This window comes from Oncorhynchus tshawytscha, linkage group LG12, assembly GCF_018296145.1.
Source record: "Oncorhynchus tshawytscha isolate Ot180627B linkage group LG12, Otsh_v2.0, whole genome shotgun sequence".
NCBI lineage: Eukaryota > Metazoa > Chordata > Actinopteri > Salmoniformes > Salmonidae > Oncorhynchus > Oncorhynchus tshawytscha.
This window is the reverse complement of record NC_056440.1, coordinates 55,991,948-56,015,567: the sequence shown is the minus strand read 5'-3', so window position 1 is coordinate 56,015,567 and position 23,620 is coordinate 55,991,948. Positions and strand designations below refer to the sequence as shown.

Genomic DNA, 23,620 nt, shown 5'->3' with positions numbered 1-23,620 from the left:
GAGACCTAACCTGAAAGACCGCTCAGCAAGGAAGAAGCTACTGCTCCAAAACCGCCATAAAAAAGCCAGACTACATGGATGGCAGCATCATGTTTTGGGGGTGCTTTGCTGAACTTCACAAAATAGATGGCATCATGAGGTAGGAAAATTATGTGGATATATTGAAGCAACATCTCAAGACATCAGTCAGGAAGTTAAAGCTTGGTCGCAAATGGGTCTTCCAAATGGACAATGACCCTAAGCATATTTCCAAAGTTGTGGCAAAATGGCTTAAGGACATCAAAGTCAAGGTATTGGAGTGGCCATCACAAAGCCCTGACCTCAATCCTATAGAACATTTGTAGGCAGAACTGAAAAAGCATGTGCGAACAAGGAGGCCTACAAACCTGACTCAGTTACACCAGCTCTGTCAGGAGGAATGGGCCAAGATTCACCCAACTTGTTGTAGGAAGCTTGTGGAAGGCTACCCGAAATGTTTGACCCAAGTTAAACAATTTAAAGGCAATGCTACTAAATACTAATTGAGTGTATGTAAACTTCTGACCCACTTGGAATGTGATGAAAGAAACGAAAGCTCAAATAAATCATTCTCTCTACTATTATTCTGACATTTCCCATTCTTAAAATAAAGGGGTGATCCTAACTGACCAAAGACAGGGTTTTACTAGGATTAAATATCAGGAATTGTGAAAAACTGAGTTTAAATGTATATGTATTCTTCTGACTTCAACTTTAACTGGGTTGTGGCTACTATTTTTATTCCCTTATTATCGCCAGTACCTTATTGAATTAGCAAGGAGCTTGAGATCAATATGCAAACAGGAGAGTAGATAGTGGGCCACCCTGGCTTGAGCATCTGTCCCTATTACCATATTAATGAGTAATATGGGGCCTTGCAGATGCTGATTCATCTTGAGCCGTGTTTTTCTTCAATATCAGGGACACTTTGTAGGCAGGGCCCATGTTGATACCGTAGCTAGAAAGGTCTGGCATTGAAGGCCATCAGCTTTTCCTCTAATTAAAGATTTTTTTTGTGGCAAACTATGTATCGCCATATACATTTCAATTGGTAATAGTAATAATAATTGGTACGCTGTAACTATACTGTATTTACATATTTTTTTTGCACACAAGGAGGTGGTTTCCCAGATGCAGATTAAGCATGCACTAAAAACCATCAATAGATTTTCCAATAAATGTGTGTTTTAGGCTTAGTCTGTGTCCGGGAAACCACCCCTTAGTGTAAAGTGCGACCATTTTGTATTTCTCTCCAAGAATTTGATTTGTTAAGCGATCTGTTAAGAGTATAAAACAGGAAATTTTTTTACATGTATTTTATTTAACCTTTATTTAACTAGGCAAGTCAGTTAAGAACAAATTCTTATTTACAATGACGTCTGAGTTTCTACTTGATCCGGTGCTCTGATGAGCTCTTTGTAAAGACCTTGACTCCGCCAATTCCCTTAAAAGGTTTGACGCTTTCCTCTCCAATTAGAATCAGACCTCAGCTAAGCTACATGTTTTTCCTTTTTGAATAAAATATTAGCCCGTAGAGGTCTTGTTCTTGATCTTATTCTTGTTCTTCTTTTTTAAACTTCGACTCGAGATTGGATCGATTGTTCACTGCAACGGAATTAAAATGTGGTGTCCGTGAGTGTGATGCGGCCATTTGCATTTGCAGATAACTCTTTGTTGCAGTCATTTACAAACCATGCTCCTTTCACATCAGCCCTTCCAAGGATCCGTTTCAATCGATCATGTCACCAGAAAATCTGTATGGCTGCAATTCGCTGTAAACTCATCTTGTATAATTGACTTTTAGGGCTGAGGATGTGCATTTTAGGATTAAGGCTAGAGAATGATTGAGTGATCGACACAGACCACGCTTCCGCTTTGATATGACAGTCGCTAAGAGTGGAGCTTCTGTAGGAGACAGCTGATCCATAAGCTGCTCAAACTCTTTGCAGCGAGTGTGAAGGAGATCACTCTGACAGGCGGAAACAGTGTATGAAGAGTCCTGAGGGGTAAATGGAAGTTTAGTATGGTCTGCCAGATGCTTTTATTGGTGACCGTTTAGATGAGGGTGACACGTGTCTCGTCCAATCATCCTCTAGCGAGCATCTGCACCTGCAACTTTAACAAGTTCGAGAGAGATACCTTGAGGCATTTCCGCAGCATTTTTTTGCTGATTAGCCTGGATTCCCTGAACTTCAAACTTTGTTGTTGTAGCGAATTATAATATATAAGTCCAAATGTCAAATCTCATCACAGAATTTGTCATATTGTGTATGAAACCTTAAAGGGATACTTTGGCATTTTGGCAATGAAGCCCTTTATCTACTTCCAGAGAGTCAGACCTCATGGATACCATTTTTAAGTCTCTGCATCCAGTATGAAGGAAGTTAGAGGTAGTTTTCCACACCAATGCTAACTAGCGTTAATGCAATGACTGTAAGTCTATGGTATCGACTAGCATGCTAGCATTTACCATAGACTTCCAGTCATTGCACTAATGCTATTTAGCAATTGAGCTAATGCTAGTGAGCAACTTCCTTCAAACTGTACACAGAGACATAAAAGTTCATCTTACTCTGTGGAAGTAGATAAAGGGCCTCCTTGCCAAAATCCTGAAGTATCCCTTTAATATACTGAAGAGGAAGAAAATAAGGTGGTCCTCTATCTACCCCTCCATTCACAAAATTGTCAGAATAATTTGGACAGACACCCCCTAAAGCACTTATTAATGTTATATCTTAGTTGTGCTTTACAATAGTCATGCTGCATTGCTTGCTTGATGACCAATACATAAGCACACTGAACAGCTTAAAAGGTCAAACAAAAATATGTATTAATTTGATTAATACAGCGAGGGAAAAAAAGGATACATACAAATAAAATGATATTGTTCATGTAAGTGCGAACCATAAATATAGAGGAAAGTATGATCATAATCAGTAATGTCTCGCACACTTTTTTATCATAAAGTTCATGCATGGTTCCCAATATGGCAACACTTGGTTCATAATATATTATGACATTTGCGGTTCACTGGATCTCATTTAGCATAATACTGCATGACATATGAGCTCTACTGGATCAAAATTTCACTGTGGGTCTGTTCTCAGGCAGGCACACGTCACCTTGTATGACAGCTGCCATTTCTCCCAGCCACAGTACCCTTTCTTTAGAGAGGAGAGGAGGCGTAAGTGTCTGGACTGGAATCCCGGCCAATTCTAGCTCATTGAATCACATAGCGCTGTCATTCCACCTCATTAACTCTGTGTGTAAGAGAGTGTGTGTGTGTGTTTCATAGAGAGAAAGAGAAAAGCGGGAGAGATAGTAAAATAAATGAAAAAGTGATACAGTGGCTTGCGAAAGTATTCACCCCTCTTGGCATTTTTCCTATTTTGTTGCCTTAGAACCTGGAATTAAAATGTATTTTGGGGGGGGTTGTATCATTTGATTTACACAACATGCCTACCACTTTGAAGATACAAAATATGTTTTATTGTGAAACAAACAAGAAGATTAAAAAAAAAACTTGAGCATGCATAACTATTCACCCCACAAAGTCAATACTTTGTAGAGCCACCTTTTGCAGCAGTTACAGCTGCAAGTCTCTTGGGGTATGTCTCTATAAGCTTGGCACATCTAGCCACTGGGATTTTTGCCCATTCTTCAAGACAAAACTGCTCCAGCTCCTTCAAGTTGGATAGGTTCCGCTGGTGTACAGCAATCTTTATGATACCACAGATTCTCAATTGGATTGGAAGTTTGGGCTTCGACTAGGCCATTCCAAGACATTTAAATGTTTCCCCTTAAATCACTCGAGTGTTGCTTTAGCAGTATGGTCATTGTCCTGCTGGAAGGTGAACCTCTGTCCCAGTCTCAAATTTCTGGAAGACTGAAAAAAGGTTTCCAGCAAGAATTCCCTTTATTTAGAGCCATCCATAATTTCTTCAATTCTGACCAGTTTCCCAAAACCAAAATTGGAACCAACATGTTTTATACTTCTATGACCAACAAATGTAGCAATTCTAAGGAAGAGGGCTATTCCCTGGTACAGAAAACTTGTTATTTGTAAGGCCACCTCTTACCTCTTACTGCATGCCAGTCAGTCAGCACCACTGCTCTGAGTTGTGTCCCTGCACATGTTGTTCTGATGAATCTGTGTGAGTGAAGGAACAATGTTGTACAATAGTGCACCTGTATATGTCTCTCTCATGCTATCAGTCATTTCTATTGCTTCATGTTCATGAGTGATTAGTCAATGTTGAGTCATGTTACTCTCGTACTGCATGTGTTAAACAGAGAGTGGTTGAAGAATAGGCTCTGGATTAGCTAATTAGATCATTGATGAATGCATTTGCTGTTGTAAATGTGTTCTGTAGTCAATACTTAGGCCTGATGAATCGAAACTCGCTTGTATGAGCGTCTAATGTAATTACATTTGTCACTGCGGATGAAACAGAAAAGCAGTGCAAGCCATTACTAAATGTTATCAATGATTTTCTCTCATCAACCCTTAACTAATACCACCTTTTTATTTATTTTTATTTTTTTGCAGAACAAGAGCTTGAAAAATAAACTGCTATCTGGCAACAAACTGTGTGATGTCCATGCAGAAGAGGTAAGCCCTTTCAATCACACAGATGAACAGGTTTAAAAAAAATAAAAAAAAAAAAAAAGGTCATAATTCAGTTGGATTGAATTGGGGCCCAAGTCTTCATTGATTAGACTGTCCCTCACTTTACATGCATTTACTCTGATCATGCATATATTATTTAAAAATATATATATTTTGGCATTGCAGCCTTCATAAGAGTGCTTGTCATGAAGGCTGGCAAAAATCTTTAGCTTTTAATAATGAATAATCACTTTTTGTTTAACTTTAATAGTATCCCAAATGGCTGAATCTCTCCTGCACACAAGCCCCTTAGAACAGCCTACCCAGCAAAAACAACCAGCGGCGCCTTGGATAACTTTGTACAGTTCACTTTTCAGCAATTGAAAAAGCAGTGTGATATTTTGGAATTGCTTTGATTGGTCCTACAGTCATGAAACTTTCACAGCACATGGAGGGGAATGATTACTTTCAGTCTATGTAAAAAAGGATAAAAATAGGCAAATATGGACATACAAGGTTTTTCGAGGATGCTGACGATAAGCAACACAATATGTTGTGTGCAATTAGGCTTTTCCCTGTGTGTATTTTTGTCTATTCAAAAAGTCAATGTTTTATCAAGTCCCAGCAGCTTCTCCAGTCATTTGAGGGAGGTGTGACATATATACTTCTTTCCTCAGTAACATACTCACTGAAGAGAAACCAAAACCCTTCAAAGCTTGACCGGTACACTTCCTATCATCTTGATCCTGCTGTCAATGGACACTTTCAATGGCCAATCAGCTGATCGTACACTACATGACCAAAAGTATGTGGATATCTGCTTGGCGAACATCTCATTCCAAAATTATGGGCATTAATATGGAGTTGGTCCCCTTTTGCTGCTATAACAGCCTCCACTCTTCTGGGAAGGCTTTCCACTGGATGTTGGAACATTGCCGTGGGGACTTGCTTCCATTCAGCCACAAAAGCATTAGTGAGGTCGGGCACGGCGCTCCAATTAATTCCAAAGGTGTTCGATGAAGTTGAGGCCAGGGCTCTGTGCAGGCCAGTCAAGTTCTTCCACATTGATCTCGACAAACCATTTCTGTATGGACTTCGCTTTGTGCATGGGGGGCATTGTCATGCTGAAACAGGAAAGGGACTTCCCCAAACTGTTGCCACAAAGTTGGAAGCACAGAATCGTCTAGAATGTTATTGTATGCTGTAGAGTTAAGATTTCCCTTCACATGTGGCAGGGCTTGCAAACTATTACGGCCTAGAAAGGGAAAATCAGCTGAGCATTGCCCAGTGACGCAAGCCTACTAGACAGGCTAAATTACTTTTATGCTCGCTTCAAGGCAAGCAACACTGAAGAATGCATGAGAGCACCAGCTGTTCCGGACGACTGTGTGATCACGCTCCCTGTAACCAATGTGAGCAAGACCTTTAAACAGGTCAAAATTCACAAGGCCGCGGGCCAGATGGATTACCAGGGCATGTACTCAGAGCATGCACTTCGACATGTTACAAAATGGATTAACAACATTGGTTGTTAATAACAATCACTCAAGTCTAAGACCAATGAAAAGTTAACTGTCCTTGGGTTACCATTTCAACTCACTTTTGACATTCAGTGCCCAGTTTATTCTAGTTGAAACAAACTTGAAGAGCTTAAACAAACTAACAAAACATGAAACGCTAAGGGACAGATCAAAATGTACTAGGGGAGGGGGGGGGAACTGGTCCAACTCAAGGCGTCATAAGAAGAAATTGCACCCCTCTACCCAAAGTAAAAAATATTTTCACACTACCCTCCCCTTGTACTGTCAAATAAATTTAAATTCCTCCCCACTCATAGAATTAACTCAAAATAATGTTTATGATAAGAAATAACAGTAACTGCAACCCTGTGTTTATAGACATGGATATCAACTTTGCCACAGCATGATTTTGTGGCACATTCGATGCCACCGAGGGCTACTGGCCAGAAGGTTGATATTTCGACCACCACAGACGAGCTCACTCTCCCTGCCTGTTTCATTACACTACGATCAGATCCGGCGGGGGGAAATCAGATTTTCAAGATTTTGATAAGATTTTGATTTTGATAATTATATAAAATATAGGCAACCAATTTCCATCAACAGGTTTCTGTGCTAATGTACCACACAACCAACAAACAAAGTATACTGACTTTGGGCACTTCAATATCATTGTTTGCATTTTCAACACCACAATAAATGTCAATCTCGACAAACAGAAAATACATCCCTACCTTGTAGGCTTACCCAGTATTTTAGACATTTTGGTGTTTTGTAACAGATGTCTTTTTGCATTCGTCAATTTTCCGCTGTACAGTTTGGATTGATTGAGTGATTGATTTTAATTGTCATTTAAAAAAATACACATACAGTTGTCTTAGGTCAGTTAGGATCACCACTTTATTTTAAGAATGTGAAATGTCACATAATAAGAGATAATTATTTATTTCAGCTTTTATTTATTTCATCACATTCCAAGTGGGTCAGAAGTTTACATACACTTAATTAGTATTTGGTAGCATTGCCTTTAAAAATGGTTAACTTGGGTCAAACATTTCGGATAGCCTTCCACAACCTTCCCACAATATATAGGACGATATAGGACTTGTTTTACTGTGGATATATATATAGACCTTTGCTGTTGTTCTGGGATTGATTTGCACTTTTTGCACCAAAGTACGTTCATCTCTAGGAGACAGAACGCATCTCCTTCCTGAGTGGTATGACGGCTGCGTGGTCCCATGGTGTTTATACTTGCGTACTATCGTTTGTACAGATGAATGTGGTACCTTCAGTTGTTTGGAAATTGCTCCCAAGGATAAACCAGACTTGTGGAGGTCTACAATCTTTTTTTTTGATTTTCCCATGATGTCAAGCAAAGAGGCACTGAGTTTGAAGGTAGGCCTTGAAATACATCCACAGGTTCACCTCCAATTGACTCAAATTATGTAAATTAGCCTATCAGAAGCTTGTAAAGCCATGACATCATTTTCTGGAATTTTCCTTGCTTTTTAAAGGCACAGTCAACTTAGTGTATGTAAACTTCTGACCAACTGGAATTGTGATACAGTGAATTATAAGTGAAATAATCTGTCTGTAAACAATTGTTGGAAAAATTACTTGTGTCATGCACAAAGTAGATGTCCTAACCAACTTGCCAAAACTATAGTTTGTTAACGAGAAAATTGTGTAGTGGTTGAAAAACAAGTTTTAATGATTCCATGTATGTAAACTTCTAACTGTATACTCAAAGATTTTTTAAGTGACCAGGATTGCGGTCCCTATTCTATACATAAATACATATACAATTACATAGATAGACACATTACAGAGATAGAGATGAAGAAAATGCTCAACCTCCAGATGAGTATGTGGGGAGAGTACATTTCTTACAAGCTTGTTTGGCTGGTAGCTTAGATGTTTGAGGCTGCTGGTGAACCATGAAGTGCAGGCATAATCAAAGTGACACTGGACTTGCACACTTATCAGAGTCTTTAGGGTGTCTATAGCTCGGTTTCCATCCAATTGGCGACAGATTTTCATGTGAGTATTCTAAAATCTTAATGAAAACAATATGCCTTTTCATAATTTCCTTTAGGAAAATTTGGCGCCGGACAACATGAGAGGGAATATTGACATTTTCCGGACATTTGAGAAATGTAATGGACATCCAAATGCATTCAGATCCAACCTGGCGCAGCCAGCAGCATCACTAAACAAGGGATGTTGGCCAAATGAGCCACATTTACGTGTCCTATAAAAACAGCCAAAATTACAAAATTACTATGTAGCATATGCAAAACTTTATCGCCTATATTTTGGGAGGGGTTTTAGGCTACTTTCCTAAAACAATAGTTGTCCACCTCACTGTTCAGTTCTCAAAGATTTTAGCACTAAATGTATGAGGGCATTGCATGCAAAGGCCAATAGGCTTAGGTGTTCACCATATGATATTCAAATCATAGGCCTAAAGTCATTTAAGCTGAATAATAGCCACACCATACCAAACCTTCACAAACGTATCTAATCTTTATTAGGGTAATATCAAAAGTAAGTCAAGCCATTGTTTATAGGGGAAATATGAGCAGAAGAGTAAAAGTAAACCAGGGGGAAAAAAATGCATTACCCTTCCCTGTGCCCCCAAAGCAAAAATAAAAGTTTCACTATTTTGGACCACACCTCCCCCCAGTAAAATTTGATCTGTCCCTTACCTCATTTCACTCTCACCTTTTTATGTCGTCTTTTAAACTTGTGCTTTTTATGTATTCTTTTAAAATAGGGCTTTCTGCCATTTCACGCTATCCAACTTTTGTTTAAAGAAGTTACTTTCCCGGAGGACGAAAACACCTGTTAAACTCGTATTAGTGCAAAGGCCCCCAGAGGACTAACTGTAATCTCCAGCATCAGGGAACCAACCCCCATGTGCTTCCATGAGCTTACCGATGTGTAACAATAGTAGTGTAATGGCAGGGATAGCTGGGTACCGTGTGTGTTTGTGCACATGTGTGCTGCAGTTAAAGTCAGAGGCCAGGGAAAGCCATGTATTTTGCAGACTGTCTGAGCTCTGTGTGTGCCTGTATGTGTGAGTGTGTGTCGCCATCCAGATGAGAAGGGAGGGGTGCTACCAGGGAACTGCATGTGTGGTAAAGGTTGTGTGGAGTGGGAATAGGGCTTTAGACAGTGGGCAAGTAGCCAGTGCATGACTGAATAATTGTGTGGGCTTTGCAGTTCACTGAATGGGAGATTTTACATGTTCTTGCTCTCTGTAGGTCCCTCCTTTGAGCCGGAGCTTTGCCCAAGTAACACGCACAAAGGTGTGCTCCGCTGCATCCGGCGAAATCCTTCTACGTGATCTAAAACCAATTTCACTATTTGAATAAGCTAACACTTATTTTCTTATCTTCTACTTGCAGTCTAAAAAAATCCAGGCTCAACTGAAAGAGCTGCGGTACGGGAAAAAGGATTTAATTTTCAAGGTAAGCGCAAAGTGAAAGGGGCTACTTTATTATGGTACCAGACCAGGAGTAAACAGGTGCTCCAGTCCACCCTGAAAAGAAGATCCTATCTGGGGCCACTTGGCTTAATTGAGTCTGCGATTAGTAAGTTTCCAATGGAAGGGATGGCCAGTACACAGAGGACTCACAGGCTTTTGCACAATTGCTTTCCCCTCTTATACTGTAGTCAGTGCAACGTGCATTATTCTGTTACCACCCTGGAAGGTTTCCTTTGGTTTCATGATGTGTACAGCTTTGGACAGATAAGTTGCAGGTTCCAGATCTGTTTGTGCTGTCTTGTCAACTCCTATTGTCATTGACATGCCACACATTATTTACACTGTTGTCACATCCCCGAAGTGAATAAGCCCCTTTCCAAAAATAAATCTAATTTGTCATGTGTTGCATCCATTTCCACAACCAAAAAGTACATTATCCGATGTCAAACCTTTTCTGAGATATTGTTGAAATTTAAGTCCGATCTATGCTGCATTGCCAAATTCCTTGGAAAGTAGTATACATAAATCAGTATATGGTGTTAAATATATAAATGAATCCTTATGCAATCCATGAAGACCTATTGAGATAAAGGAGACCTGGACAAGACTACAAGCTCTGGTATCATAAACCATCTACAATAAAATGTAACCCACAGCAGTGAAAAAAATCCACAGGTCTATCACATAAAGTAAACTATACGCTTACACACAACTACACATTATAATCCCATTCTAATTGGAAGAATTGACCTTTTTAAGTGTATTTTTTTGTATCTAAGAATTCATGTAATAATCATTGGCATTTACGGGGACATAGGCTGACCTTTCAGTTTTTGTTTGGAGGGCTGGGTCGAGAAATGTCAGTTGACATTTCTGCCACAGTGCCTCCTATTACCATTTCATAAATGCGAGATTTGATCCCTCAGACCTGTCATTTTTTAAGCTCTGTCAGATGGAATAATGACAGTGGCTAGAAAAGGGCTCAATCCTCCCCGCTGAGTTTAATGCTTCCAATAGCAAATTGTTTGAATATATTGTCCAGTTGGTCCTCTCGACCGTTCAATTTCAATCTCAAGGATGCATGGACTTTTTGTGGGGGATTGTGTCACAGGTTGGAAATCGTTGTCCCCAAATCTCTCAGGGATGCTCATCCAGAACAACCTTATTTTTCAATCTCCCTGAAAAAATGTTCCAACTCTTCAACCTAAAAATTATTATGGCCTTTAGAAAATTAAACACAGGCGATATAGTAGACAAAAGTGGCTACTTTTGATTTAATTCCAGTCTTCAGTTCTTGTTTAGTCATGTGTAAGACCTGACCAAAGGCATTCACTTCAACAGACAGTAAGAGGCAGACACTTCACTGACTTCAATGTTTTTTCAGCTTTGCAGTGGTGATGCTGAGGTCAGCTATAGGTTTAATCAATAAATGTAGTTATTGATGACTTTGCCAATAAGCCACTGGGCGTGACTGTTATAGAACTGCAGTGATTTTTGCAGTGAACATAAGGGCTGGGCATCGTTATGTACAAATACAAAAATACTTTATTGCTAATGCTTCACATGATTCATACATGATAGCATTTTACTGTAACTGATGAGAAGACACCATTCCAATTGTGTGGCTCATTTTCATGGTTTGCTTCCTAGAAAAACACATTTTCTGGGAACCTTCCCAGAACATCATTGAAGATTCCAATTAAGTTCTAGTTAGGGTTTTTATCTAACATTAGGATGATAAAGGTCTCACAAACATTCGGAGAGAAACATTCATTAGGTTTCCAGGTAATGTGTTACCACAATGTACCAGTAATGTTTTCCCAGCAAACCAAAATTGGTTCAGTGAAAGCTCTCAGAGCATTCGTTAGGTCGCGGCAAATGTTCTCATAACACAAAAACTGTCCATTCTTGGTGATGATTATAGCATGTTTGTATAAAACATTTGCCTGATGTTGCAAGAACGCTCCTGTAAGACATTTAATGTGCTCTTTAAATGTTCCCAGAATGTTTCATTAGGTTGTTGGAACAGTCTGGTGAGAACATTGTGAGGACGTCACAAAAGATAGATTCACCTGGTGTTTACAAGAGCATTTCCAGGACACATTTCATCTGCTCTTTAACACTAGAACTGCTAAAGCAGTCATTTTGACTGCTCTTGAATTTAAAACATGTATTAATCTTTCATTACATGCCCTCTGTTCTTGATATTTCCTAAATAAGTATATATAACACACTGTCGGTGTTAGAAGCTTAGTATCACAAACAGAACTGGAGTTATAACCAGTTTTAGGAGGTCCCCCATTGCCCCTTCCCCTTCCGACAGTTGAAAGTGCAGTGCCCAGCTGATAATCACCCCGATACTTGCCTCGAAACTGAACCTAAACCAAAACTAATTTCACACATACACTGAGTATACAAAAACATTAAGAACTCTTTTAATGACATAGACTGACCAAGTGAAAGCTATGATCCCTTATTGATGTCACTCTTTTAAATCCACGTCAATCAGTGTAGATGAAGGAGAGGAGACAAGTTGAAGACGGACTTTTAAGTCTTGAGATATTGAAACATGGATTGTGTATGTGTACCTGAGAGTGAATGGGAAAGACAAAAGATTTAAGTGCCTTTGAACGGGGTATGGTAGAACCGGTTAGTGTCAAGAACCGTAACGCTGCTGGGGTTTTCACGCTCCACCACCCAAATGAGGGGGAGGGGGGGGTGTATGTACCCTATATCAGTCCACAGAATCCAAACAGTCTTATCAGTCTACTCGCTAGGCTACAGTGAGAGTGTGCATAATTGTACATGTTGAAGGACTTTCAATATATGGGAAAAGATCCACATCGGGAATCAGGTGAGCGACTGTTGGAGAATGTGGTGATGAAGCTTGTGGAACCTTACATTGTCACCATGGAAATGTCACCATGGACAATTTCTTGGAAATTTCACCATGGACAATTTCTTGGTGCCGTCATTGGCCGGCATCATGAACAAAGTGAGTTGGGAGCTCCCTCCCTCTGAGCAAAATAAGGCACCTGCACAGCAGTTGTGCAACAGTGCTGAAGAATGACAAGATGATGGAGACAATAAAGAGAGAACTGGATACTCTTACGCACTACAACCAAACAAAGGTACTGTATGTCAAAATGTGTCAAGCAAGTGAAAGGTGTGAATATTTGTGTCAACAGCTGAACACAATCTGACAATAACTGACTATTTTACGAGCTAACAATAATGGGCATATTGACACATATTGCTTTTGTGATGATTTTCACTATTTATCAAGGCTACTTGTCATTTACAATGATGTTTAGGCTACTGATGTTTTCATCATTTGGCTACGCATCTTGCTGACCCTGTGTCTTGGTGATTAGGGTATATATTTTATTTGGTCATTATAGAAAGAAGCTGTTACTGTGTTCCAACACAGTGCCTTCTGAAAGTATTCATACCCCTTGTTGTATTACAGCCTGAATTCAACAAATATAGACTCCCCCCCTTCCCATCTACACACATTACCCCATAATGACAAAGTCTAAACATAAGTATTCACACCCCCTTGCTGTGACACTCCAAATTGAGCTCAGGTGCATCCAATTTCCTTTGATCATCCTTGAGATGTCACTACAACTTGATAGGAGTTCACTTGTGGCCAAATCAATTGTTTGGACATGATTTAGAAAGAAACACACCTGTCTATAGGGTCCCACAGTTGACAGGGCATGTCAGAGCAGAAACTATACCACGAAGTCCAAGGAACTGTCTGTAGATCTTCGAGATATAATTGTGATGAGGCATATATCTGGGGAACGGTATAAAACAATTTCTAGAGTGTTGAAAGTTTCCAAGAGCACGGTGGTCTCCAACATTGGGAAATGGAAAAAATATGGAAGTACCCAGACTCTGACTAGAGCTGGCCATCCAACTAAACGGAGCAATGAGGTGACCAAGAACCCAATCACCACTCTGACAGAGTTCTTTGGCTGAGATGGAGAACCTGCCACAAGGACAACAGTCTCTACAGCACTTCACCAATCTTTGCCTTATGGGAGAGTGGCCAGACATAAGCCACTCCTGAGAAAAAGGCACATGACAGCACGCCTGGAGTTTTCAAAAAGGCATGTGAAAGACTGAGAGCATAAGGCAAACGATTGTATGGTCTGATGAGACAAACATTGAGGTCTTTGGCCTAAATGCAAAACGCTATGTCTGGAGAAAACCAGGCACAGCTCATCACAGCTCATCACCTGTCTAACACCATCCCTACCGTGAAGTATGGTGGTGGCTAGGGCTGTTGGTGTCACCGTATTACTGCCACACCAGCAGTCATGAGTCATGACCACAGTAAAATTCCACATGACCGTTGACAACGGTAATCTCCTCATATGCACTATGGACATGCGTTGGTAGTGCCCAACTCACTAATGACCATTGTGTCGCTAATGGCCTGGTACTCCGGGCTTTATTGTCCCTCTAACCACTCTGACATCAATGCAAATGCAATAGAACATCACATCAAACACTTATCATCAAAACTCTATGTGCTTTTAAAACTCACTTCACTTTGATTGATGAATTTGAAGAAAGAAGTTCAATAACAGGTTGAAACTGAGTGAAAAACAAGGTCATTTGGGATGTTGTTAAAAAGCCTAACACATCGAAATGGACAGTGCTTTCTAAGGGGATGATTAATTCAAAACCCTCATGCATATTAGAGCTTATGCATAGCATAGGCCTATATATGAGTCCAAGCCCGATGATGGTGCCTTTATACAATTACATAGCCTACTTATATTATGCATGGCAGAAAAAAGAAAAAAAAAACAGATTTAATATGTCTTTGGTACAGAATTGGTCTAGCCTTTACTCCAAAATGAAACAAATTCTAGTAATGACCTTTGAGTGTGGACTGTATTATTAGGCATACTTATGGACTCGTTACCTTATGCTATGCTTCAAACATGAGTCTGGGAAAGAAGGTATAGGTCTAGGCAATGCTGTTGGTTCATTGATTGTGCAGCTTGTGCGGCTTACAGTTAGCCTACAATTATAGTGAATTTGTATTTGATTTTGAATAGCCTAGTAATAGTGCATTTTTTATATTTTCATAGTTAATAGGCTGACATGACCTTTAGCTACAGAATATCCCACCACCGTGCATTTCCATCTCCTCCCCTCCCTCCTTCATTCCTTTCCAGAGAGAGGGGCTGTCAACAGTTAAATAAAATATGTTTAGTTGTGAAAACTTGTTACTATTGATGTTCCCAAGCAGATTTAACTTGGTTTCCCAAATTAAGCACTGGATAGCTGCAGGAACAGGGTTCGAGAGCCCATGGCTTATGACTAGCTGCATTGCTCCTCAAACAGCGGTTGATGTGTGGAGTGAAATAACCTGAGTAGCCTACCCGCTTGAATGAAAAACGAACTGACGGGAAAGTGGTCTCCATTCGCTAATCGGGTGCATATGACTGACATGTATTTTTTTCCCCTGCTCCTGTTCCTGACAATTTGATAATAGGCCATTCTAAATCGAAACAAATTGGACATCTTAGTAAAGACAAGATTACATTGAGAATAGTCTGATGGGTGAAAAACATGATTACTTGATGAGAGAACAGCATGTGCAGTCAGAGGCAAGGAACAGAGCGCTAGTTTTTTTATGGTGACTTTCTCAAATCATCAAAAGCCTTTAGTCGCATCACGCAGCCCATATTTGTTTGGATTTCTACAACATTCTAAGGCTTGTATCATTCACAATTAACGTGGTCAAATAACTCAAAATCTAGCATATAGGACCTGTTTCAAATGATCACTTTTATGCTCCAACATAGCCACTTCACATGCACACGCGCTCCAGGATGGGAAAAATATCCTTTCTATTTTATGCTTCATACTATCAAATCATCTAATATAAAACAATGACATGGGATTTATAAGAATATCTTGTCTGCTAAATGAACAAGCCTTCCAGCGTGCGGCATGACGCATAGCCAGATAACATACAGTAGGCCAACTCATATTCTGTGCTTCTGAAATACATTTTCTTCATACAGTATCATCATGTTTCTTTAGACCTGCCTAAAATAAATAATGGGTTTATTGTGATGGTGTATGTTACATTTACTTATTATATATTTTTTTAAATGTACATGTTGCAAAGGCACGCATCACTGGCTTGTGTATCCTGAAGATGCCAGGTTTTTTCCCCCTGCCTGGATATCTCTGGATATACTGTAGAAGATTTTCCCTTTTGTGACTTCTTTTATAGACACAATTCGATATATATGGGTCACTTTGCCCATATAGTGTTCAGAGCACTCTCGAATGATGACAGCTATTGTAATGGTTCTACTCTCCACCGTATGTACCCCACACCCTTATTGTATATTCCCCACGGAAACAAACTGTGAGCCTTCGGTGGCCTTTCTTTAGTGGTCAATTCTTTCAAAGAGGCAAATTCAACACTCAATAGTCTTTAACTCCCTGCACTCATATTATTCTCCAATAAAAAAACATATATTGACATTTTCAAATTGCGTCTGTATAGCCCGCATAACAGGGAACAAAGCCTTCATTGCATACAGTATACAGCTGAGATGTTTACAGCATGAAAATAACCCCACTTGTTATTGACTAGCAATGTTTGATAATCTTTTCTGTCCAATTGTCTCGAAAAGGACCGCTTTGAATCGTTTGTAAGCACTTCAGTATCCACCATCTTCTTCAGAGTAATTTAGTGTAGGGAGCAATGACTACCTCTCTTTTCAAACGTCATTTGATATGAGGAAATTATATACTAGCCTTTATGCCTGTGATACTTTGGAACAGTCTTTGAACTTTGGAACAATATTCATAAAAGATAGGAATGTTAAGAATGGTCCATGGGGATCTAAAGAATAATCCTGTCATATTGTTTGTTATTTTCAAACCAAATCACATTTTATTTGTCACATGCGTCGAATACAACAGGTATTAGAGTGAAATGCTTACTTACAAGCCTTTAACCAACAATGCAGTTCTAAGAAAAGTAAGTAAAAAATATAAAATAAAAGTAGCAAATAATTAAACAGCAGCAGTAAAATAACAATAGCGAGGCTATTTACCGGGGGTAGCTGTACAGAGTCAATGTGCGGGGGCACCGGTTAGTCGGGGTAATTGAGGTAATATGGCCATGTAGGTACAGTAGTGTTAAAGTGACTGTGCATAGGTAAATAAACAGAGAGTTAAACAGAGAGTAGCAGCAGCGTAAAAGAGGGGTCTGGGTAACCCTTTGATTAGCTGTTCAGGAGTCGTATGGCTTGGGGGTAGAAGCTGTTAAACTTCTTGGTGACAGGGGGCAGTATTTTCACATCTGGATGAAATGCATGCCCAAATTCAACTGCCTGCTACTCATCGCCAGAAGATTAGATTTGGATAGAAAACACTCTGAAGTTTCTAAAACTGTTTGAATCATGCCTGTGAGTATAACATTACTTATTTAGCAGGCAAAACCCTGAGAGGACAAACCATTCAGATTTTATTTTTGAGGTCACTCTCTTTTCAGTGGGTTTTCATTGGGAATCCAGATTTCTAAGGGACCGTCTTGCAGTTGGCTTCCACTGGATTTCAAACAGTCTTTAGAAATTGTTTGAGGTTTTTCCTTTGTGTAATGAAGAAGTATGGCCATCTTGAACGAGAGTCACTTGAAGTGTACTGTTAGATAGAGGCTCGTGACCAGAAAGCTAGCTACAGTTTGTTTTCCTCCTGTATTGAACACAGATCATCCCGTCTTAAATCTTATTGATTATTTACGTTAAAACATACCTAAAGTTGTATTACAAAACTAGTTTGAAATGTTTTGGCATAGTTTACAGGTAACCTTTGAGATATTTTGTAGTCACGTTGCGCAAGTTGGAACCAGTGTTTTTCTGGATTAAACGCGCCAAATAAATGGACATTTTGGATATATATCAACGGAATTAATCAAACAAAAGGACCATTTGTGATGTTTATGGGACCTATTGGAGTGCCAACAGAAGAAGCTTGTCAAAGGTAAGGCATGAATTATATTTTTATTTCTGCGTTTTGTATCGCGCCTGCAGGGTTGAAATATGCTTCTCTCTCTTTGTTTACTATAGTGCTTGCTATCCTCAGATAATAGCATCGTTTGCTTTCGCCGAAAAGCCTTTTGTAAATCTGACATGTTGGCTGGATTCACAAAAAGTGTAGCTTTAATTTGCTATCTTGCATGTGTGATTTCATGAAAGTTAGATTTTTATAGTAATTTATTTGAATTTGGCGCTCTGCATTTTCACTGGATTTTGGCAACTACCGTCCCGCATATCCCAGAGAGGTTATTAAGAAGCCTTTTGGACCTAGACTTGGTGCTCCGGTGCCGTGTGGTAGAAGAGAGAACTGTCTATGACTAGTGTGGCTGGAGTCTTTGACAATTTTTAGGGCCTTCCTCTGACACCGCCTGATATAGAGGTCATGGATGGCAGGAAGCTTGGCCCCAGTGATGTAATGGGCCATATGCACTACCCTCTGTAGTGCCTTGTGGTCGGAGGCCGAGCAGTTGCCATACCAGGCAGTGATGCAACCAGTCAATATGCTCTCGATGGTGCAGCTGTAGAACCTTTTGAGGATCTGAGGACCCATGCCAAATCTTTTCAGTCTCCTGAGGGGGAAAATACTTTGTCATGCCCTCTTCACAACTGCCTTGGTGTGCTTGGACCATGAGAGTTTGTTGGTGATGTGGACACCAAGGAACTTGAAGCTCTCAACCTGCTCCACTACAGCCTTGTCGATGAGAATGGGGGCATGCTCGATCCTCCTTTTCCTGTAGTCCACAATAATTTCCTTTGTCTTGAGGAAGAGGTTGTTGTCCTGGCACCACATGGCCAGATCTCTGACCTCCTCCCTATAGGCTGTCTCATCATTGATCAGGTCTAACACTGTTGTGTTATCAGCAAACTTGATGATGGTGTTTGGAGTCGTGCCTGGGAATGCAGTCATAAGTGAACAGGGAGTACAGGAAGAGACTGAGCACACACCCCTAAGGGACCCCCGTGTTGAGGATCAGAGAGGCGGATGTGTTGTTACCTACCCTTACCACCTGGGGGTGGCCCGTCAGGAAGTCCAGGATCCAGTTGCAGAGGGAGTTGTTTAGTCTCAGGTTCCTTAGCATAGTGATGAGCTTTGAGGGCACTATGGTGTTGAAAGCTGAACTGTAATCAATTAATAGTATTCTCACATAGGTATTCCTTTTGTCCAGGTGGGAAAAGGCAGTGTTGAGCGCAATATAGATTATATCATCTGTGGATCTGTTGGGGCGGTATCAAATTGAAGATGGTCTAGGGATTCTGAGATAATGGTGTTAGTGTGAGCCTTGACCAGCCTTTCAAAGCTCTTCATGGCTACAGACGTGAGTGCTACGAGGTTACCTTAGTGTTCTTGGGAACAGGGACTATGGTGTTCTGCTTGATTCCTTGGTTTCAGTGTAAACGGTTCGTTCTGAATCACAGTTCTGTCCATGACTGTGCTCTGCAAGAAATCCACGCAATAACAAAACAAAACTTCTGCAATGCCTCATTCAAAAGGCTGACTTGTTGCATTGCTACATCTCAGTGATGCCTTCAATAGCACAACAGTTAATGTCCTTGCTCGCTCACTGAAACCTGGAGACAACTTGACAACAGTACAACCACAGAGATTTTGTTTACTCCAAAAATGTATTTAGTCAATAGTTTTTCTGTTGACGGATGATGGACAACAGAGATGCTTGCCTGTCAAAAACACTGCCAAGATGTCCACCTTTGTACATTTGCAACTTGAAGCTCTCAGTCAATATTGACTGAAAAGTTTGAGGTGAGTTGAGCTTTTGACGGACAAAAACGGATAATGATGAATGCGTATTTGTATTTTATATGTATTTTTGTGGCCTCGGCCTGAATGTACTTGCTCTGTTTTCTTACCATGTGAAGACAAATACAAAATAGGACTACTTCTTCTCTTTGATCAGATCAATTGGGTGATCTCAGCAGCACTCTGAATTTGAGTATTTCACTTTTACACAATGCTACTGATGCAACACCCAACATGTAAATGTACTACAAAGGAGGGTGTAAACCAACCTTGTCACATAATCAACACAACAGGTGCATTCACACAGGTGCAGTTCAACGCGCCTTTATAATGCCAATGACAGTTGAAACATGAAATCAGGTGTAAGCATTTCTGTATGATCTAAGAGCAGGAAAATACAGGATACATTCAGACACTAGACAACTCAGAAAGGTCACACACTCTTTAAAATAGTGCTATCTTGAACCTTAAAGGGTTCTTTGGCTGTCCCCATAGGAGAACCCTTTGAAAACCCCTTTTGGGTTCCATGTAGAACCTTTTCCACAGAAAGTTATTTTTTCTAAGATTCTAGAGAAGAGGAGGGGAAGATAAGAAACAACATGTTCCACAACAGTATGGTGGACATATTAAAAACTTCTTAAGGATCGGTGTCCCGTCAATGGGACAGTTGTAAATCATGCAGCGCCTTGTGTCACGATCACAGATTTTAGAGAAACAACAAATGTCGGTACATATAAGTGATCACAGATTTTAGAGAAACAACAAATGTCGGTACATATAAGTGATTTGTATCGGCTGAAATTCTTGAATTCTTGTTAATATAACTCCACTGTTCCATTTACAGTAGCTATTACAGCGGAAAAAAAATGTCATGCTGTTGTTTGAGGAAAGCTCCTAACAACAAAACACTTTTTTTCACAGCGATAAGTTTGATAAATTCACCTCTGAAGGTGTAATGTGTACTTACATTCTGAAATCTTACTCTGATTTATCATCCAAAGGGTCCCAGAGATAACATGAAATGTTGTTTTGTTAGATAAAATCCTTTTTCATATCCTGAAAAGGTCCATATAGCATGCACGATTGATTTTGTATTTCCACTTGTTCAATTTGCAAAGAAAGGAATCTGTGAAAATCTAACCCAAAAAGTTGTTTCAACCAGTCAAATCACATTCGTTTGTATTCCTCAGAGATCCTAGAACGTAACCGGACTCCATTATATCATCAGAGGTGTGGTATATCCTATAGGACACCATATTTGGTCAGAGAGCAACGCCTTCATGGCACGCCGATGACGCGGGCTTCTTCCCTTGATCGACTAACTTTGTCAAATAAGCACCAATTGGGGTCAAACAAAGCTAGCTAGATAGCCAATGAGCTGGGAAACCCTTTATCTGGGAGTATCCGGCAACAGCACCCAAAAATTATAAGAATATTCAGAGTTATCTGTTTTGCAAATGTTGAACTTATAAATGTATTTGAAAAAGCTAAATCAAACCTTGATATTCTTGCATACAGCATGCCTTTTCTTTGCTAAACTTACACTGTTATTCTTCTGAAACTTTGCACTTACACTGCTGCCCTCTTGTGGACACCATCAGAATTACAAACAGAGTGATGGCTAGAACTGGGACCTCTCTGTTGCATTTCAAAGATGGTGGTATTTTCTTCTACCAGATCTATTGTGTTATATTATTTTCATTCAATTCACACAAAGTGTTTCCTTTCAAATGGTACCAAGAATATTGCTTCAGGGCCTGAGCTACAGGCAGTTAGACTTGGGTATGTCATTTTAGGCGAAAATTGAAAAAAGGGTGCTATCTCTAGAAGTTTCAATTAAGCGATGGTGGAAGTAGGGGTGTAGCAGGTGCGGCAGCACCCCATGGTCTACCGCACCTTTGAATTTAAGATGGGTTAAATGAACTGGACTGAACTGGACAATGACTGTAGGCCAACCTCTCACATGTAGTCAAATATAAAATGAACTTGAACAAATGATCAAAATTAAGTATTTCTTGCAAATGTCAATTTTGTCTCAGGAACAGGACTGGAGAAATATGTAAACAAATCAAATACAACAGGTGTAGACCTTAACGTGGAATGCTTTTTTACAAGCCCTTAACCAACAAATAGATTTTAAAAAGTAACACAACAACAATAACAATGCTATATACAAGGGGTACCAAGTCAATGTGCAGAGGTACACGTTAGTCGAGGTAATTGAGGAAATGTGTACATGTACTGTAGGTAGGGGTAAAGTGACTATTCATAAATAATAGATAGCGAGTAGCAGCAGTGTAAAAACAAAGGGGGGCTAGTAGAGACGTCCTGGATGGCAGGAAGCTTGGCCCCAGTGATGTACTGGGCCGTACGCACTAACCTCTGTAGCGCCTTACGGTTGAATGCCGAGCAGTTGACATACCAGGCGATGACGCAACCGGTCAGGATGCTCTCGATGGTGCAGCTGTAGAACTTTTTGAGGATCTGGAGACCCATGCCAAATATTTTCAGTCTCCTGGGGGAAGGGGAAGATACATAACGTTATGCATCCAAGACGAACTGAAATATTATCAGAAGCACGTTGGATCGTTTTCACAGCCTTCATTTCCTTAAAAACAAAAGCAGTTAAACGGATGTCCTTTTGCGTGGGAATATTCATTCCCGTGTTAAGATTTTCGCCCCGGTCCCTAAATGTCTAGCGAGGCCAAGTTGAGCAATAAGTAGCCACCTAAATGTCTGAAATTACAGTGCCTTGCGAAAGTATTCGGCCCCCTTGAACTTTGCGACCTTTTGCCACATTTCAGACTTCAAACATAAAGATATAAAACTGTATTTTTTTGTGAAGAATCAACAACAAGTGGGACACAATCATGAAGTGGAACGACATTTATTGGATATTTAAACTTTTCAAACAAATCAAAAACTGAAAAATTGGGCGTGCAAAATTATTCAGCCCCTTTACTTTCAGTCCAGCAAACTCTCTCCAGAAGTTCAGTGAGGATCTCTGAATGATCCAATGTTGACCTAAATGACTAATGATGATAAATACAATCCACCTGTGTGTAATCAAGTCTCCGTATAAATGCACCTGCACTGTGATAGTCTCAGAGGTCCGTTAAAAGCGCAGAGAGCATCATGAAGAACAAGGAACACACCAGGCAGGTCCGAGATACTGTTGTGAAGAAGTTTAATGCCGGATTTGGATACAAAAAGATTTCCCAAGCTTTAAACATCCCAAGGAGCACTGTGCAAGCAATAATATTGAAATGGAAGGAGTATCAGACCACTGCAAATCTACCAAGACCTGGCCGTCCCTGTAAACTTTCAGCTCATACAAGGAGAAGACTGATCAGAGATGCAGCCAAGAGGCCCATGATCACTCTGGATGAACTGCAGAGATCTACAGCTGAGGTGGGAGACTCTGTCCATAGGACAACAATCAGTCGTATATTGCACAAATCTGGCCTTTATGGAAGAGTGGCAAGAAGAAAGCCATTTCTTAAAGATATCCATAAAAAGTGTTGTTTAAAGTTTGCCACAAGCCACCTGGGAGACACACCAAACATGTGGAAGAAGGTGCTCTGGTCAGATGAAACCAAAATTGAACTTTTTGGCAACAATGCAAAACGTTATGTTTGGCGTAAAAGCAAGACAGCCTTTCACCCTGAACACACCATCCCCACTGTCAAACATGGTGGTGGCAGCATCATGGTTTGGGCCTGCTTTTCTTCAGCAGGGACAGGGAAGATGGTTAAAATTGATGGGAAGATGGATGGAGCCAAATACAGGACCATTCTGGAAGAAAACCTGATGGAGTCTGCAAAAGACCTGAGACTGAGACTTGTCTTCCAACAAGACAATGATCCAAAACATAAAGCAAAATCTACAATGGAATGGTTCAAAAATAAACATATCCAGGTGTTAGAATGGCCAAGTCAAAGTCCAGACCTGAATCCAATCGAGAATCTGTGGAAAGAACTGAAAACTGCTGTTCACAAATGCTCTCCATCCAACCTCACTGAGCTCGAGCTGTTTTGCAAGGAGGAATGGGTAAAATTTCAGTCTCTCGATGTGCAAAACTGATAGAGACATACCCCAAGCAACTTACAGCTGTAATCGCAGCAAAAGGTGGCGCTA

The 23,620-nt window shown here is 40.1% G+C and overlaps 1 protein-coding gene across 3 annotated transcripts in view; it reads left to right on the top strand.

The window, feature by feature from the left end:
• Positions 1–23,620, top strand: part of luzp2 (leucine zipper protein 2) — a 157,660-nt gene that overhangs the window by 109,993 nt on the left and 24,047 nt on the right. For all 3 annotated transcript variants that reach the window (XM_024399161.2, XM_024399160.2, XM_024399159.2), the window contains exons 6-7: positions 4,568–4,630; positions 9,561–9,623. In XM_024399161.2, the coding sequence (XP_024254929.1) occupies positions 4,568–4,630; positions 9,561–9,623 (126 nt within the window). The remainder of the gene's footprint in view (positions 1–4,567; positions 4,631–9,560; positions 9,624–23,620) is intronic.